The sequence below is a fragment of the Marmota marmota genome, unplaced genomic scaffold, assembly GCF_001458135.2.
Source record: "Marmota marmota marmota unplaced genomic scaffold, marMar, whole genome shotgun sequence".
In the NCBI taxonomy this organism is placed as follows: domain Eukaryota; kingdom Metazoa; phylum Chordata; class Mammalia; order Rodentia; family Sciuridae; genus Marmota; species Marmota marmota.
The window spans coordinates 19,086,247-19,106,272 of record NW_026000196.1 but is presented as its reverse complement, the minus strand read 5'-3'; the positions used below and the strand labels follow the sequence as shown (position 1 = coordinate 19,106,272).

Here is a 20,026-nt window from a genome sequence, read left to right as displayed (position 1 = left end):
TAGATTGATGGAGAGCAACAAATTAGTGCAACACTGCAGCACAGGTACCTTTGTTGGATCTACATGCGACGACAATGATGGCTCTTGGTCTCTTAGCATTATGTGAGCTGCCTCTGTACTTGGTGTTCTTAAAGAATCAGCTTGTGGTGAGTAAGAGGTGGAAGGAGCTGGGGTGGGCTCCTCCAGTTTGACATTAGTTAAATTTACATTATGATTAACTGCAGAGGTTGATGATGCTGGGTTTGTTTCAGGCGAAAGGTAAGGGACTGGAGATGAGGCTTCTGCTTTCTGTGAAGTGTTTAAAATATTTTAAATATAGTGTTTATGTTTATTGCTAACTTCCCACTTCAATTTATAGTGATTGGCAGACATATATTTTAAGTGTGCTGAGTAACACTGTTAAACTATGACCTCATGTACTAAATTCTTTTGAAAAGTTCAGAACATTGGCTGTGTAAGATTAACACACAAAATTTAGAATTGTCCTTGGTACTCTCAAATTGAGTTAAAGATTAAGTTGTAATCTAGAGAAAGGACAAAATATACCTTTTGAACTCAATCACCACATTCTAAAATTTAATAATTCACTTCTAACTATAAAACGTTGAATGCTTGCTGCTTACCTGTTGAGAGGCTGTCTTAAATCCAGGGGAGTCTATTCTATGAATAGGTTGTGGCTGAGCTTGTGGTGAGTAAGGAGGATATGTTTGGTTTTCATGATGCATTCCAGAGGAGTCCTCTCTTACAGGCTCAGAGGACCGTGTAATGGCAGACTCCGGTGGAGTCCCAACCTCATCATTAAGAGTTTCATCTAGTTCTTGATCAGTGTAGGCCCCGCCTTCTGTATCTGTATCTTCATAGTCAGAAGTGTGTCTACTGTCCGTGCTATACATTGAGTATTCACTACCTGGGGCTGACAGGTAGGACAGACGATCATCATGCAAATCAAGGTCATCACTTGTAGCACCATCCGCCTGGGTCAAATAAAAGTAAATTAAAAATTTTATTCAGTAGTTCTTTAAGAGATGGCCTTTATTTTACAAGGGAGATTGAAAAGGATACTTTTCTTTGGAGAAATCATATCTATTTCTTGAAATTTCTGGTCACAAAAGGTCAAGAAGATTGTACAAGCACACATGCAGACACACATAGCATCCTTTGAGATCTGAAGGCCTTGGATGAATGAAATATTGGTTGATCAGTCAGGACAAAACTGGATTCCAGGGCTCAGCCCCAGAGGACAACGAAGGAACTGACACTACTCACGTTCATAAAACCTACTCACTAGATTTTTAGACCAAAGTAAGGTGAAGAGGGAGAATGCTACCAAACCAAGCTCATACAAACAAGGACATACTGACAGAACAATGAACGTGAGAATAACTATGAAAATAAACCCACAGCTCAAGTTGCGTTAAGAGATAATACATTTATATTAGAAAGCAACTTTTTAAAAGTTGGTATTTGACCCTAAAAGCTTTTATGAAACATAACAGAAAATCATCACCTACATGGTGGTTGCCCATTCAATCAAGAAGACATTTTTATTTATTTTTCACAGAAGTAGTATCCAATGGATGGAGAAGTAGAAATGCAGTTATGTTTCTGTTTTTCAAGTAATTTAAGAGCTGAATTTGTTTCTAATGGTATACACTGACTAGCTTCTAAGTAGATAAGAAAGAGAAAAGTATGTGAGGGAAATGGAACTATGGAGTTCCAAGTATCAGGCTGTCACTACACAGTAATTTGAGACTAGTACATGGATTAAATAGAACAGTCCCTGAGGATCTTGCATAGATACTGTTCCTGGTTAGGCATGAGAGTCAAAGGGTCTGAAAAAGGGCCCAGAAGATAGAAAATACTTCTTCCATTTTATCATGGACTGAATGATAATCATGAAACTCTTGTCCAGGAAGATGTATTGATATTTACTAGCAGGCTGGGTTGGCTCTCCAAGTTTGCTATGCCAGATAACACTGTCTTTGGAGTTGAGCTGCCTGAAAGGAACTTTCCTTTAAGTCTTATGCTTGGCTCTGTAGGAGCCTGACCCTGAACACTGCCTTTCTGATAATAAAGACCAGGGCATGTCATGCCTCCCACTGGCTCTCGCTTTCATCAAAGCACATGCTAGGCTGCGAAAAGAGAGAATCCCAGGGATATGCCCTGTTAGAGCAGAATATCTGACTGAAGTCCCACTGCTTTCTGAATGCTATAATGGCTGCTGCAAAAGAGAATTCTTGCTACTAATCTTTAACGTGTCAGGAAATATTTAAGGCCTGGGGAAGACTCACTTAAAACTCAACAATTCGTCTAGCTTCTGCACCTTGTTTGAAATGCAGAAGTAAGCAACAACCTTGGGTTGTTTGGAACCAGGAACTGGTACATCTACACAATAAGAAAGCCTCAGGATGACTTTTCTTGATTGAGTAAAGAACGTACAAGAGTGTGTCAGATCTTGCCAAAAGGAACTCTTCCTAGCAATTAAGTCAAAGTAGTTAGTTCAGGAGAATGTCAACGTGCAACAAAGTGGTTTTATTTTACTAAGGGTAAGGAATATATCTATTAAGATACAATCCAATAGAAGGGGACAGGAAGAGAAATCAAACTTGATTTGAACTTTTTGTGACTTAGGAAATGCACTGATCTATCCTAATAATTATAAACTACCTACTTTTTTTCATATAAAAGACCTTTATTTTAAAACCAAGCAAAGAAAGAAGGTACATAATATCACAAAGAGAAATTATAGAAAATTAAGAATGTGACTTAAAAAAATCTCAGGTAATCATGTTTACTTTGTGCATTTGGGGAAGAGATTTAAAGACTTATTCCAAGGGTTCACTAGTGAAAGCTGTTAACCTGCAAGCTATCTACCTGACAAAGAATACTAACAGAATCACGTAGTTACAGAAGGTTAGTATGAAGACTACAATCCCATTTTACCAAATGCAATGAAAATAAAAATTGGAAATAGTGTGTTGATGTAAAGTGGTGTATTGGATTTTTTCCACTGTGTTTTTCCTATCAAGTGTCCCAGCTAACATGTAAGTTATTCAGAGTGGTCTTATGATCTCATTTGAATGGTCCATCCCCCAAACCGGTACATGAGAAAATTCATGGTTCTAACACGTTTCTACAGGTGAGAACAGTGACACTACCTCTAGATATAAACATTTAACATTTCTTCTTGCAGAGGCCACATGTTCCTAAACAAGGGATACATGGTCCTATGCATGCAGCATGCACTGCCAGAGCACTTGTACCAACAGCCAGGCAGAGGAAAGAAGGGGTCATGCAGGGGCAAAACACAACAAAAACAAACCAACAAGGAAATACAAAAAGCAAAACAAAAAACCAGAGATATTCTCAAAGTTCCCTAACCACCAAAACTTTTTAATATTGCACTGATCTGAAGGTAACAGACATCAAAAACAAAGGTTCTTTCAACAGTATACTTTAGAAAACAACTCTCCAAAAAAAATAAACAGACCTTTCCTATCAAAAAAGGAAAGTGGTTATTTTAAAGCTGGCCATTTGGGTGTATATAAAAAGCAAAATTCAGAGCTAGAAAAGATCTATTGCTTTGTTCAATATTCCCCAGTATGTTGTAAGAATGAATGTTGGCAGGTGCTGAGTAGAAGAAAAAAAAATCCCAAGGTAAAAATGTAAGGAAATATTTTTAAGTAGGCTTTTTTTTTTTTTTTTAATTTACAAGACTTTTTGGAACCTTTAATACACTAGTGGCTACCATGACACTCGAAGAGATAAGGGCTGGTGATATTTCCCACCCACTGCTTGCCTTTAGAACAAGTCCTGACCCGTGTGCACCAAGGACAGCACTTCAGGAAACATTCATTTAGGTCATCCAAGTCCTCTCATTTTCAGAGGAAGAAAATGAAGCCAGGTTAAAAGTTGTCTTTCCTCAGTCAGAAAGAGGCAGAGTCATAAATGTTTTCCATTATCATCTGAGAATTCTTTTAAGGGAGAATCCCACAGGAGTGGTAGTCCATTAGGGAAGGAAATTTAAGAATCTCTAACTATTAAAAACAGTAGTTATAATCTCTACAAACAAATGATAAATGCATGAAAGCTAACTTTTCTAAAATTATTCTAAGATCTTGATCCATAAAAAAACAACAGTAACTTAAAGGTATCTACCTAACTTATCAAATGGGTTAAAAGAGTATTAAGAAATTTCTTACCTTTCCTTCAGAAACCCATACCAGCTGGTTTTGTTGTTGCTGAATTGCTTCTTTCAGTGCACCATACCAACCATCATTCATAGAATTTAAGTTTATTGTAGCTGAAAATAAATTTAACAATGTAGTTTTATGTTAAAACACTGCCCAAAGTTAGAAAAATTCAGTCAATTCTTCTTAAAATCATTATTGAAATGATGGTAGTAAAGGATACAAACATTTAAAATTTCTATTTTGGCATTATACACATTTTCTTTCAGCTGTTAATATAATGGGAAGCTTTCCAAGTAAAGGTCATCATATAAGTTTTTGTATGTGAAAGACATGACACTTTAACCTATTGTTGCTGGGACATTTTAATCTAAAATGCAGCCTTAATATACTCACTTGTAAAAAGATGGTGGTTGTTTTTACGAAGCTTATGAGATCGTTCATATAATTTCCTGGCACTTTTCCGAGATTCTGGACATAATCTCATTCTCATTGTTTTCACACCTTGTTTAGAGTCAGGGTTAAGGAATACAACAATTGGGTACCACTGGGCATAATTAAGACGATCAACTGCATTTGGTGTTACATCTAATAAAGCATGTTTGTCCTGGAGACAGAAAGAGACAAGACACTGTTAATTAAAAATCTTCCTCTTCAGAAAACACCACATCCTATACTACCTTTCAATTCTAACAATCATTTGTGTTCTAGAATGTGTCAGGAGTACATATTAAAAACTTTGTAATCAAAAGTTAATTCAAAACAATTTCTAGCTTTTTAAAACCAAACCAAACCTTTAAACCACCATATTTTTAGGACTTAGCCTCCCACAAATGGAAAACCAACAATATTTATTTGTGCTCAGTTAGAGAGCAAATAAATGCAACAATTAAATGTTCCTGACATTCCCTTATTGTGTAAGTTAAGGTCACCTTGAATTGAACTGATGTAATATAAAGAGTCTGTTAATTACATCCAAACATCATATACTTTTTTGCAGTAACAAAAAATCATTTTTTGGTGTCTATAATAATACTATTCCCTTGAAGGCAATCATTATTAAATGCCTTTCAGTGGGGGCTTCTCTTATGGTATGTCAGTAATAATCTTAGGAAAACTACCTTCTACTTTCAAATTCATCAAATATCCCCACTTAAAAACAAACCATTACAGCTTATAATGAAATATAGCAATTTTTAATAACTTACCTGATCTATTATTTGCTTTATTGTATGAAGGCGAATAATGCCAGAGCTACGTTGGTCAGTTCCAGCATCTCGTGGCTCACTTTCTATTCATGAAATAGGACAAACACAAAATATCATATTGCTTAGATCAGAATTTCTCAATTACTGGGCACTACTGACATGCTGAAATAATACTTTGTTGTGGGGCTATTTGCATTTTGGCCTGTTTGGCAGCAGAAAATTCCACTCACTAAAGGAAGCAGAAAACCCATTCCCAAAGCCCCTCCTCATTCACTGTGAAAACGAAAAGGTCTCCAGATAGAGCTAAAAGTTCTCAAATGGGACACATCCACTCTGCTCCCCATTACCCAGTTAAGAACCACTGTGCTACATAAATGCTTCTTAACAGGATCAGGATGAGAAGTGAGATGCTTGCTTTGCTTTTGGGTACGAAATTAAGGAGGTACCCCAAAACCATTAGTAATCAAAACAAATAATATTTTGAGACAGTATTTAAAAAAAAAAATCAAAGTAAATGAATGCAAAAGATCCATAATGAGCAACATATCAAAATTTTTAATGTAATCAAGCAGTAAGCAGAACTCGAATAAAAATTATTTTAAGACTGTTACTTTCAACAGAATGATCAAATATGGCAATTTTGTGAAAATGAGATGAAGATTTTTTAGAAAATAGTACTGATGAACCTGTTCATCAGTATTTTAATCTTATTTTCCATAAAACCCAGAAAAGTAAAATTATTAAATTTTGTGTATAGTATAAATATAATATTTAAACTTAATGCAAGTTTTAACAGACATACTTTTTTTTTGGTTTGGTATCATGATTGAACCCAGGAGAGGATCTACTACTGAGTTATACCCTTTTCCCTTTTAAATTTGAGATAGTTCTCCCAAACTGCTGGGACTGGCCTTGAACCTGTGAGATCCTCCTGCCTCAGCCTTCCAAGTAGTTGGGATTACAGGTTTGTACCACAGCACAAAGCTTAGTATGCTTCAGTGTTTACATTTAATACTACTTACTACAAACATCTACAATAATAACAACTGACATTATTACTCATGCTTTATTATTATGTTTTGCATATTTGACCATTTGTTAGTGTAATGATTAAAATTCACTGTACTGAAGCAAAACAAGATTGAAATAGAAGCCTAATTTTGCCATTCATTAATGGGTGTCATACAACAAGTTTAGACTGACTGATATGGTTCCAACCACAACCAAAAGGCTTAGTTTGCTTAACTTTGGCATATTTTAATTCTCACCTGGCAATATTAGTATGAGGATTAAACTAAAGTGTGAGCTAAGCAGTTTTCGTATAAAGTCAAAAGTTTCATAAATGGTGATTCTTATTAAAGGGAAATGGTAGAATAAGGATACAATCATTACGGCTTCCTTTCGAATTAAAAGAATAGGAGATAAAACTACAAATTTCTCACAAAAAGTTTTACTTTTATTAAAGGACCAGAACAATCCTTTTTGAGGAGCTAATTAGTAAAGATATACACTTAAGTTCATCTTAATTAAATTCAATCCTGAGTGTACTTACTTGCAATCTGATAAATATCTGGTTCTTCTCTTGCCAGCTTTTCTCTGGCAACATCAGCAATTGGTCCAAAGATGGTTACAGGCCTCAGGAATCCAGCTGGGGATAAATTAAGATGAAAAATAGTAGTTTATACTTTTGCTTTATTAAACATTCTTTTTTTAATTTTGTTTTTTATTTGTACACAATACATTTATTTTGTTTATTTTTATGTGGTGCTGAGGATCCAACCTTGCACATGCTAGGTGAGCACTCTACCACTGAGCCACAACCCCATCCCTGCTTTGTTAAACATTCTAATATAAAAATATATTAGATTAATCTATGGGAAACAAGCTACCTTCTCGAAGAACAACCCTTTCATAAGCTGGAAACTTGGTTTGAACTGGTTGAGCTGACAAATCCTCTCTGCTTTTTCGAAGATTTCTCTTGGAGCTTCGAAGACCTCGGAATCTCCAGAAGTCAGCACGATCTCCTCCTGCTGTTTTTGGAAGTGTGTACTGTACGCTGGCTAATTGCTCAGCTCTATGCAAGAGAAAAGTAAAATAAGGATATTTAAAAAGTAACGTGGAAAAAGACAACAAAATGAAATGTCAAAATACTGAGAGGTTCACTTGTAGTTTAAATCTCAAAGTTACAGTAAAATAAAGAGTGTATAACTAAGTCAATTATAGCTATGGTGAATATAATGAAAAATATTTATTTACACTACCAAAATTTCACAGTGAGACTGAAATCTATCATCATTTACTTAATTCACTTCATGAGAAGTATCCAAATATTCATACCTGTTCTTATTAGGAATGATGCCTCGTTCCACCTCCTTATGATTTTTACCAATTCGAATAGCAAGCCAAGAGCCTAGTTTTCCGTTGTACAAGGTATCCACGACACGGAACACTTCTCCTTTGTTAAAACTAAGCCCATAGGGAGACTCTTTTTCATATTCAAAATGGGTTCTAATATAGAAAGAATCTCCTACATCTGATTCTACAATTCGACGATAAACTAAGAGAGATCAAACAAACACATTATCAATATTTGGTGGGATAAAGAATTAGTCTGAGAAGACATTATATTAAAATGCTGGTGAAAATATTAACATCAACAAAAACAACAGTATCCAAAAAATGATAAGTTTTTACTATGTGTCAGGCATTGTATTAACTACTTCATCTCAGGTATTCATCCACTACCTCATGAATTGGGTACTCTTACTATGTCTACTTTTTCGTGGAGAAACAGATCAATTTGTTCAAATCACATACTTGATTTCTATTTATATTATCTGATTTAATTTAATTTGTCTGCAAACATCACAGACTTTCCATATTCTAAATAAGTGGCTCTCAAGTGAGGGTATTTTTGCCCCCCACTTCAGAGACTGTTTGCCAAAATCTGGAGGAATATTTTTTATAAAGCTCCAATTATGTGTGTTGAAGGGAGATGGGAGGTTTGCTGGTAACATTCTCACCTGGTGGGTAGAGGCTAGGAAAGTTCCGAAATATCCTATAACAATCAGGACAGCCTCTAAAAGATAGACTTATTCAGCTCTAAATGTCAACAGTGCTAAGGCTGAGAAATCAAATTCTAAATTTAAGTATATTTGCTTAATTACAGAGAATATTAGGTGTTATTCTGTATAACAACAAACATTTGAGTATATTTCTTTTTTTTTTTGATTCAAACTTTTTTTATTTTTATTTTTTTTTACTTCTTGTGTCTTTTATATATTTCCTTTTTTCCCTTTTTTATTTATTTATTTTTTTTAATTTTTATTGTTAGTTGTTCAAAACATTACATAGTTCTTGACAAATCATATTTCACACTTTACTCCCATTTGTACCCCGTATACAGATTTCAGCATCACATCGGTTACACATCCACTGTTTTACATATTGCTATGCTAGTGTCTGTTGTATTCTGCTGCCTTTCCTATCCTCTACTATCCCCCATCCCCTCCCCAAACAAGGGGGACATTTGAGTTATTTCTTAGAAAACATTAGTGCAAGATTTGGGAATTATTCTTATAGACTTTTGTAAAGGGTTGGTTGGCATTTTACTTAAAACTATATTGGTCCTATTACTGTGTTCTGCTAATAAGCATAGTTAATACTATGTGCCCTGAAAAGAATTAAAATAACGAAGTTACCTCTGAGATTAACAAATTCATTCATCTCAAAATTTTAAGTGATTTATTTTAAAAAAATAAAAATAAAAAATAAATCTCTAGGTAAGTCCTCAAATTCCCACAGGTTCATTTCCCCCCATTTTTGACAGTATCTCACCATCCTTCTTCTTCTGAGCCAATATAGTCACTTCTTCTCCTTTGGGGAGGTCAAGTAGGAAAAGAACAGCTTCTTCTCTTATGATATTTGTGAAATCTACATTATTCACCTATCAGAATAAGATTTTATAAGTTAGCATGGCTATTTCTAAGAACATAAAAATTTTTATTTATCAAGAAACAAACAGTTTCTGAGTCAATCTAATTTGAAAATACTATACTTTAAGTAGGAAAGAATTTATTTTGGAAAAAATACAGTGTGCTCTAATTTAAACAAGCAGAAACTAAGTAAAAAATTTCTTTAGAGTATGGTCACAATATATCCTGACATTAAAGATCATGTGGTGGGGACAGAGGTGTAGCTCCCTTGTAAACCATTTGGCCTAACATGCATAAGGTTAATTCTATTCAGGCAATACACACACACACACACACACACACACACACACACACACACACATCTAATTAAGACCAAAAAAGTCAACTTATATTTATAGTCGTAAAATCTGTCACTTTAAATTTTTAAATAATTCTATGAATGTATAATATAGCCCTACATTTTACTAGTTGTGAAAAAGAAATCAAAAGGAAGTGAGATTTTTAAAAAATAATAATAAAAAAGGACTATAATTATGGCATCCCTGTAACAGCAACTCTGTAAATACAGATGTGATGTCTGCCAAGTCAATATGTACTTATATCAAAAGCTCCATCAAAATGTCACCTGTGATTGTTTAAGATTTTTTTTTTTCCCTTCCACTTTTTGGGAATTTTCCACATTAAAAAGGAAAAGGGGGGGGGGGGGAACCACCCAAAACCAAAACAATCAATCAGCATGTACTATTATAATAAAAACAAAAATAAACTATTAAGAAACATTTTTAAAATAATGCATATGTTGATTACTTCAAAACAGGATAGGAGGTAGGAAAGAAAGAAAAGTTTAATTTCCTCTATATGGATTGAGAACAGGATAAATATCATTAGGAGGAAACAATACAATATCAGGTGGAAATCATTAAGTCAGAGGTGATGCCTTGACTTTTTGACATGTTTGAAGGCAAAGGAAAAGAACAGATGAAAATTCCAGAGACAGTAGCCTAAGGGGCCAGGAAACTGCTCCGGGTAAAAAAAAAAAGATTCTGATGGTAGGCTGCTCATGTGAGTGATGAAGACCATCGCAGAAGAGAAGCAAGGTATTCCCCCAAATTTGAGAGTAGTAAAGGCAGGAAAAGAATAAAAGACTGATAAAAAAGATTTTGTTGTCACTGCTATAAGAATCTAAGAGAGAAAGCATTTCAAGGATTAAGATAATTGAAACATTGCTTAAAAAAAAAAATGGGTGCTGAGGTGACATTGGTCAGCAATGGCTTGTGAAAATTCAAGGCAGTAGTGACAAGAGGAAAGCAAGACTATATATAAACAAAATGACTGAAAGTAAAGTAGGGAAGGAACTCAACCACTCCTTTAACTAGGTCAACAGCAAAGAGGAGAAATAAAACAGTGGAAAATGGATGAAGAACCATAGGAGAGGGAAAGAGAAAAAGATGAACTACAAAATTCTAGAGCAGACAAGATTCTGAATTCAAGAGTGTAGGCAGGAGGTAGGCTGAAAACAGAAGGAACAGAAAAGAGGCCGCAAAGACACTTGGGAGTTAGAGAGGTAAAGTGAGTTCAAGAACTCTCATTTGACAAACCTATCTTCTGACTAAAATGGGACATAGTCTATCTACCAGAAGTCAAATGAAGATCTGGATATTTTATAAAAAGAAAAGTAGAAGACAGACGAAGAAAATATTGTCATTAGGCAACATGTTTATGAAAAAAAGAAGGAAGGGATAAAGTGAGGAAGGGGAGAAAAGACAAAAGAAAAGAAAAAGAAGGAACACTCCATTTAGACTGCATCTAACAGAGGTTTTTCTGACTTTTATAACTGATCCTCTTTCTTGTGGGTTATGAAGTTCCAAAGTCAGGGCTATGAAGTTTCAAAGTCAGGGCAGCTTACATTGTTGTCTGATATAAACTGTATCTCCTTGTGACTGAGACATTCTTTGGGGTTAAAAAAAAAATCCCAGAGGCTATGTGGACTGCTACAAAGACTCTTCTCCCATGGGAGAGAAACACCTGATATTATCTGTTGACAAGTTGTGGTCTGTGGCAGAGTCTGGTTATTCTGTTTAGTTGAACAGTAAGACTGCCAAGTATGGCCAGGAACTTTAGCTCAGTGGCAGAGCACTTGCCTAGCATGTGTGAGGCACTGTGTTTGATCTTTGTCACCACATTAAAAAAAAAAAAAAAATGGGAACATTCTGTTCATCTACAACCACAAAAAAATTAAAAAAAAAGACTGCCAAGTAGGTACTATAGGGATTTAAGACTTATTTTCTTATCAGTTCCATGAATATCAGTGAATACCACACTGTGTACTAACACATGACATAGCAGTAAACAAGAGCACATGTCGGAATGGGAAGTAATTAATCTGGCACAGGTTAAACCTGATAAATTCTTTTTTTTTTTTTTTTTAATATTTTTTAGTTGTAGATGAACACAGTACCTTTATTTATTTTTATGTGGTGCTGAGTATCAAACCCAGTGCCTTACACATGACAGGCAAGCACTCTACTGCTGAGCCACAACCCCAGCCCCCTGATAGATTCTTTTTTTTAAAAAGATATTTATTTTTTTTAGTTGTAGTTGGACACAATATCTTTATTCCATTCATTTATTTTTATGTGGTGCTGAGGATCGAACCCAGGGCCTTGTGCATGCTAGGCGAGCGCTCTACTGCTGAGCCACAATCCCAGCCCCCCTGATAGATTCTTAATTGAAAGCTTAATTAGTTTGAGCTGTATATAGACTACAGACTAACCAAGGCAGTAGTTTTGTTATATCTTATTATTTTTTCTAGAGATCCAACTGACATACCCTGAGAATTTGATCCCCTTCCTCTAAGCCTTCTTTGGCTGCAGGGCTATCTTCTAGAACTCCGGCTACAAATATTCCGACATCATTTCCACCAGCTAGCCGTAAACCAACACTGTCTCCTTTTCTGAATTTTACCAATTTCATGCTGGGCCTGTTAAAATAAATATTTCATTTGAAACAGTTAGTAGAAGCTTAAAAAGTTACAGCAAACTGCTATACTAAAAATCACATTCAGAATGAAATAAAAGACCATCATTTCCAAAACTACCCACATACCACTAATCCACTGAATAAAATTTAGTGTTAAGAATGCAAGATCCGATTTAATAATTTCATTTTCTGATACACAGTAAACTTTGGACTATCTAAATTTAATGTGCAAGCACTGTTTTACACAACTAATTTATAAAACTACCTTATAAAGCAATGTTTTCCCAACTCTCAAAGAGTCTAGGTATATGATTCATTCCCAATGGCTTAAAAAAAATGTATTCTTTCCATCCCAGTCCACACCATATCGTTGAACTGGAAAGTGTCATTTCTATAAAATTAGAAATTGAAGCACAAATTAACAAATTTTCCTAATACAGAGTCAAATTCAGACTCTATGCATTATAATCTCTACACTCAACAGATGGTGATTGTTAAACTTTGAAGCTGGTAGACTCTTTCAGTAGCTCAGAGTAGGTTCACTTATTCTCCTTTCCCTTTTAATATTATTAATTTAAAAAAAAGTTTTTGAGGTACTGGGGATTGAACCCAGGAGCACTCTACCACAGAGCCACATCCCCAGCCCTTGTTTATTTTGAGACAGGGTCTTGCTTAGTTGCTCTGGCTGGCCTCAAACTTTTCATCCTCTTGCCTCGGTCTCCTGAGTAGCTGGGATGACAGGTGTATGCCACTGTATCCAGGACTCATTGAATTTTAAAATAAAAATCTTATAATCATTTACCCTTTCTTGATTAGCCCCATATCCAATCTCTACCCACTATTTGTTAGAACTGAAGGAAAAGATACAGGCATATCCCTCTATCATCAGAGTAGTGTTAACACCTTGGACATCCTAAAACAAATACTAAAGCTTGCCTTAAAATTGGCTGTGAAGAAATAGATCTTAATTACAAATTACCCTTTACATTTTCCTTCTAGGATATCATAACTACCTCTACATTCCTGACCAAGAGACACACTATTGTACCTCTTGTTCTCTATTCTAAACATGAGGTATAAAAGAATTCACTTTGCCCTAAATCACCAACAGTAACCAAACTATTAGAAATTAATAGAAAATAACTAAAAACCCCAAATGAATGAATGAGATGAGAAAAGAGATATTTCTAGTCCTTTTGGACCAACTATTTAAAAATCACCTTAGTTTTTAAAACTTATATTCACCTTTGATCCAGTTTTAACAGGAAATAATATTAACTAGACATAAAAGAAAAAACCCTCAACTTAGATTACGTCACTCAGGGCTACGGCTGGTAGCATTCTTGATCCCTGCCTGAAACTATTTACCAGCTTTATTATGATAGAACTGTCAGAGTCCTGGTTGTGATGGTATCCTACTTTTCCAAGCAGGTCAAAAGCATTCCCATAAACTCCTTTCCTAAACCAACAGTACAAAAAGCTCTTTTAAACATTTCCTCCAAGTCCTTAAGACTGTAGATCCTTGGAAATCCTTCTCCAGACTGCTTCAAAAGTAGACCCGAGTGCAGTCTGTACCTTGAGTAAACTACAGCCTTTGAGAATCACTGTTAAGAGGACAGCTTCAGGCCACATCTCACAGTGACATGTGCTAGGTGTGACTTGACATTTTGTACTTTGCTTCATCTGCATTATATCAACTACTCTATAAGAGAAAAAAGCAAACAACACTCTTTTTCCTCAAATCCATTCACTGGATTTGAATAAAACACCAAACCTTTATCGGCTCAGCTACTAATCCTGCCCACATCCTCAAATCCTCTTTGGTAATTGTTCTTCAGGGCTCTCCCACAGAAGCAGATCTCTGAAATCTTATTCAAGTTTTCTACACCTTAAAAACATTCAAGCAATTTCCAAAAAGTTTTTAAAAAAGGGGGATGGTGGTGGTGGGAGTGGGGGAGCTAATGTTTGAATTATCAATTAGCTAATATTAAAAAGATGCAATTTAAAACTTGTGTGATACCCAACAACTTGTGAAACTCTCTCTGCCTACTTGGGTACTGGGCTACCAAGACAATTTTCTTTAGTAAAGAAAATAAATGAGAGTGGGGAAATGGGTCTAGATATAACCCAACCCATTTTAAGAAATTTGCAAGATTTCAATTATTCACATCATTTACTAGAGACAACAAAAAACTATTTTGATATCATTTGTTTACAAAATTTTTATCTCAATTCCACTAAGTATAAAATACTTAATAAAATAAAATATAATAAAAGGCATAGAACAGTCAAACTTACTTTCAAGTTGTTAACTAATCTAAAACAGCTTAACCAGGGGTTATTGTCCCTCACATAAAACATCTGGTAATGTCTGGAGACAATTCTGGTTGTTACAAATGGAAGAGTGCCATTGGCACTTAGATGGCAGATATGCTGACAGAGATGTCACAGTGCCTAGGAGAGTGTCCCTGCCTGCCTCATGACAACAGTTATCTGGCTCCAAATGTAGACGGTGCTGAGATTGAGTAATATATATATACTTTTAAATGCTAGGGCATTAGAAAGCTTATAGAAATTCTAATGTCTGAATAGATAACAATTTTTACTTTTTGAATTCCTGACCTTTAAAACTAGGTAGGTCACACTGAATATATCCAAAAAGGTCCTTTGTTATTCTCTATTCTCTAAGTGAATCTGTAAGAAACTGTTAAATAAAGAAATAGGGCTGGGGTTGTGGCTCAGTGGTAGAGTGCTTGCCTAGCACATGCAAGGCCCTGGGTTCGATCCTCAGCACCACATAAAAATACATAAAAATAAAGGTACTGTGTCCAACTACAACTAAAAAATAACCTAATCATAATATTGTGTCATATGTTAATTTTAAAAAGTATGTGTAATATCATTTGCAATTAAACTTTCATTCTACATAATGCTTAATAATAGACAAAGAAGATATACAACTTTAAAACTGCATTACCTAAGAATTCCATCTTCATGTGTTGAATTAGGTATGACACCATCTGAAGGACTGACAGGTAAATCCACATCTGGTTGTCCAACTTGAGCATACACAGGTTTTGGTTCTAAAAAAATAAATAAATAAAATTTAAATTGCGAAGGACTCAACTTTTCAAAACATGAGATAATATAAGCAACTAGTGAAATAACAATAAAAATTCTACAAAACGTATGTATTATTCATCAGTAAAATTAAGTTTAGAGAACTTGATGAAGAGCATATACACCACATGTATCAGAGTATATTTTACAGTTAAAAACTCTGAAGTCTTTTTAACAAGTATCAGGTTACACGGCCACTTGTGCTTCCATAGCTTTAGTTGTTAGGAATTGAAAAAAAAAAAAAAAATCTAGATTCTCTATGGAAGAATAACCAAAGATAACATTAGAGAAAATCCAAACATTTTTCTTTTAAGATCATCAATATAGTCACCATTCCTCTGATAAAATGTTTTTAAATATCCACATTTGTTACTAAGTTGAGTAAGATGAATGTGAGAGGACAAACTGAGACATTAGAAACAAAATCTTTTGAGCAACCAATTTTACAAACCTGCAGATTCTTAGTCTAAGTCCTTATATATAGCCTTAAAGGGTACACTTAAGAAAACACTATTTTTAAAATTTTGAAGCCAATCTAATGCTTCTTTAATACAGAAAAATTCATGCATGCGAAATAATAACTGCATCTTATCTTTTCAAATCTTGCAATTACCTTATTCTGACTGTAAAAAAGTTTTTTTAACTTAGTGTTTTGTTACACTTACCTGGAAGAGTAGGTGTTTGTTTCTCATTTCTTTCTACTGTAACTTCTTCCACTGTTTTGGATGTGTGATCATCTACATGCTTCACGGGAGTTGAGACAGCCCCAGGTTTAGAAATTCTCTCTTCCTCTCTGCTCCGGAGACTACATTATTAAAATAAAGAATTAAGAATATAAGGTTGATTCTGAAAAACATTTTTGAGAAAAAGTACAAGAGGACTGTCAACTTAAAAACAGTGACAAAAGACTTGCTCTAATTTTTAACAAAAAGTAATTAAAACTAGAATAGCATAACACCACCAAGAACAAATGTTATGTTTGTTATAAAACTGAAAATTGAGAAACAGTCATAATAGCAAAGTTTATTATGGATGTGTTATTTCAAGACTGCCAGAAAAGATCTTATTATTTTATATGGAAAAAAAATAATAAACAGTGTTGGGACAATTATCCATAAATTTTTTGAAAGATTAAAACCAAACACATATTAATAATGAAAATAAATTAATTTCAGATGAAATATAGTCCTATACAACAACAAAAATTTATTTTTTGGTGATGCTGGGTACTGAACTCAGGAGAACTCTAGCAATATATTATATCACCATCCCTTTTTATTTTTTATTTTGAGACCAGGTCTAGCCAAGTTGCCCAGGCTCGCCTCCAACTTGTGGTCCTCCTGCCTTAGCTTCTTGAGTCACTGGGATTACAGACATGAGCCATCATGCCGGGCTCTAAACAAAAAAATTTAAAACTGAAATCAAGAAAGGAAGGCCTTTAAGATTAAGACTCATTGCCCAAAAGCCATGGTATATCAACAAAGATGATTAATAAAAAATGAAATCAAAAGACATGCAAATGTTGGGGGAAAACATACACATTGAGCTGAGCCAAATAAAAGTTGTTTTTAAATTCAAACAGATGAATAACAATTTCATATAGTTTGGTCAAACATAAATAGTAAGAGTTCAACATTAAGATTATAGATTGAGCTAACAAATATCTAAAAATTTGATATTTAGAAAAATAAATAACTCTGTATCAGTCAAGTAACTGAAGAGAAAAAAGGACAAAACACTAGAAAAAGGCAATTCACCGAAAGAGATATACAAACAATAAATATACAAACACATTCAACCTCACTAGTAACTAGGGAAATGCAAACTAAAATAATCAGAAATCACCTTGTCACCCATGAGAACTTTCACATGATAAGGGAAGAAAGGACATGGAGCAACAGACACATAATTATAGTAAAACTGTACAAGTACTGAGAAGGCAATATGGGAGTTATTTATCAAAACAAAAAATGCAAACATGTTAAATACTGTAATTCCACAAACAAAACAATAAAAACTATGTATCCACCAAAAGTTTTCCCAGAAAAATATGAATTATAAAAGCTGAACTAAGAAATGTATATATGTATATTTAGAAGGGCAATAAATTTCCTTTAAATAAAAATATAAAACAAGACCTATCATTACTTTTTGTAATGACCTATGATTTTACAATGAGTTCTTTCAACCTCTAAAAAACGAAACAATTAGTCTCCTAATTATCTCAGACTACAGAAAAACTTAAGAAGCTCTCCAATTTGATTAAAAAACCCTTTATTATTTCCAAACACATGTAGTAATACAGAGAACCATACCCTAACATCCCATGTATTTTCAACAAGTGTCAATATTCAATTATCAATGTAATCATTACTACTCAAACCTTGATGATGATAGTACAGAGAGAAAACAATCGTTTTCCTTATGAATGGGGACAAAAAAACAATCTAAATAAAATACCAGCTAAAGGAATATAACAGCTTATTGGAAGATTATTATATCGGGGTAACTACAAGAGTGTAGAAGTAGTTCAACATTAGGAAATTTATTAGCATATTCCATTTATAAATATTATAGAAAAATCTTAATACTGGTTGAAATAGGCATTTGAGAAAATTCAGCAGTCTTTTCTAATTAAAAATCATCAATAAGTACAACCAGAGAAATGAAAAGTTGTGATCCATTTGTGTACAATTAAAAAAAATCAATAAAAGCAAAGAAACAGGTAATATTATTAAAGAGACTATTTTCTAAAACCAAGAGTGAGCATCCTATTACACAGGGAAATGCTCAATGTATTTATAACAAAATTATAAATAAGTAAATATACAGAGATAGTCTGTAAACATTACTATTATTCACTATAATTTAAAGACTCAATTATAATCATGAAATAATGGGCCTAAAATATTTGGCAAAATTAGCATGAAATACTAAAACATTATCTGAATTTAGATAATTATGTTTTTAAAATTCAATAAATTTTTGCAATAGCATCAACAAAACTTGATTAAAATTAAAAGGTGAAAGTATATCAGTAATAATAGCATTAAAGGACTGGAGATGTGACTGTCATGATAATATGCTTAGTATATACAAGGTCTTGGGTACGATCCCCAAAACCACAAAAAAATAAATTTAAATGTTAAAAAATGGGGGAGAGTGAAGGGAAGGAAATAATACTGGTGATTGAAATGTAAAAAAACTAGGTTATACACATTCATGAATATGTCAAAATAAACCCCACTAAAATTTAAATAAATAGCATTGAAAATTCTAAAACTCCTAGAGAAAATTCATACGGTAGTTTTTTTTTGGTTTGTTTTAGTTTTTTTTTTTTTTTGGTATTAGGGATTGAACCCAGTGGTGCTTAACCACTAAGCCACATCCCCAGACATTTTTTTAATATTTTATTTAGAGACAAGGCCTTACTAAGTTGCTGAGGCTGGCTTTGAAATTGTGATCATCCTGCCTCAGCTTCTCAAGTCATTGGGATTACAAGTATGTGCCACTGTGCCTGGCTGAAATTTTGTATAATCTTTAGACTAGTAGAAACCTTCATAAGCAGGCACAAATTAGGAGGTCATGAAGATAAAAATATAAATGCACAGTAAAAGACATTACAAAAACTCCTATTCACAATACATGTTGAAAGTACTAGGGATGAAAAAAGGAAAAATAACAATGCAAGAGAAAAAATGAGAAATAAACAAATGATTTTACTGAGGAAGAAATCCAATGATCAATAATTTTATGAAAAGATGTTCTACTCCACTAGTAGACCGGAAAAATGTCAATTCAAAATAAGGAGTTACGATTTTCCAACCATCAGAATGGTAAGTATGGGATTCTGAAAACAAGTAGTCTCACACATTACTTTTGGAAAGAAATTATATCCATTAAAGTTTTTAAATAACAAAAACACTCTTTCACCACTTTAGAATTAAAAAATGCCAATATATAAAATCATGAACAAAGATGCTGACTGAATCTGTTTGCACAAAACTTAGAAACAGACTTCATTAATATGGAAATGTTTTTATCAAAAGAACAAACTGGAAGGATGTTCACCTTGTATTGTTAAACTGAAACAAACTGGCTGGGAAATAACTACAGATCCTGATCTTTTTTAATTTTGGGGTGGGGGGTGGGGAAGGAAACAGTTGGGAACAAAACACTATTCTTCTCTGGCATCCTTTACACCATACCTCACATCTGGCAAGCTTTATTAACTAGGAAAGAAAAAAAAAATTGGTTGGGTATATAAATATTCCTACTTATTTTGCTCATAAAATCTCCTCTTGTGAGATACTAAAACACTGGTATCTTTTTTTTTTTTTTTTTGGTAACAAGGATAGAACCCAGAGGTGCTTTATCATTTAGCCACATATTTGTCCCCAGTCCTTTTTCCATTTTTTATTTCGAGACAGGATCTTGCTAAATTACTTAGGGCCTTGATAAGTTGCAGAGACTGGATATGAACTTGCAATCCTCCTATCTCAGCCTCCCAAGACACTGGGATTACAGGTGTGCACCACTGTAGGTGGCAAGGCCCTCCTGCTATCTTAAAGCAATCTTCATGTATGTGGTAGGA

At 34.0% G+C, this 20,026-nt stretch overlaps 1 protein-coding gene across 10 annotated transcripts in view; it reads right to left on the bottom strand.

Annotated features, from left to right (window-relative positions):
* Tjp1 (tight junction protein 1) overlaps positions 1-20,026 on the bottom strand; it is a 214,513-nt gene that overhangs the window by 16,207 nt on the left and 178,280 nt on the right. For 7 of the 10 annotated variants that reach the window (XM_048790372.1, XM_048790373.1, XM_048790374.1 and 4 more), the window contains exons 9-20: positions 16,098-16,237; positions 15,290-15,395; positions 12,163-12,313; positions 9,236-9,344; positions 7,736-7,955; positions 7,288-7,472; positions 6,951-7,046; positions 5,399-5,481; positions 4,587-4,797; positions 4,203-4,303; positions 624-974; positions 49-288 (exon numbers count right to left, since the gene is read on the bottom strand). In XM_048790372.1, coding sequence (XP_048646329.1) covers positions 49-288; positions 624-974; positions 4,203-4,303; positions 4,587-4,797; positions 5,399-5,481; positions 6,951-7,046; positions 7,288-7,472; positions 7,736-7,955; positions 9,236-9,344; positions 12,163-12,313; positions 15,290-15,395; positions 16,098-16,237 — 1,993 coding nt within the window. The remainder of the gene's footprint in view (positions 1-48; positions 289-623; positions 975-4,202; positions 4,304-4,586; positions 4,798-5,398; positions 5,482-6,950; positions 7,047-7,287; positions 7,473-7,735; positions 7,956-9,235; positions 9,345-12,162; positions 12,314-15,289; positions 15,396-16,097; positions 16,238-20,026) is intronic. The other 3 variants (XM_048790378.1, XM_048790379.1, XM_048790380.1) reach the window with 1 other exon arrangement.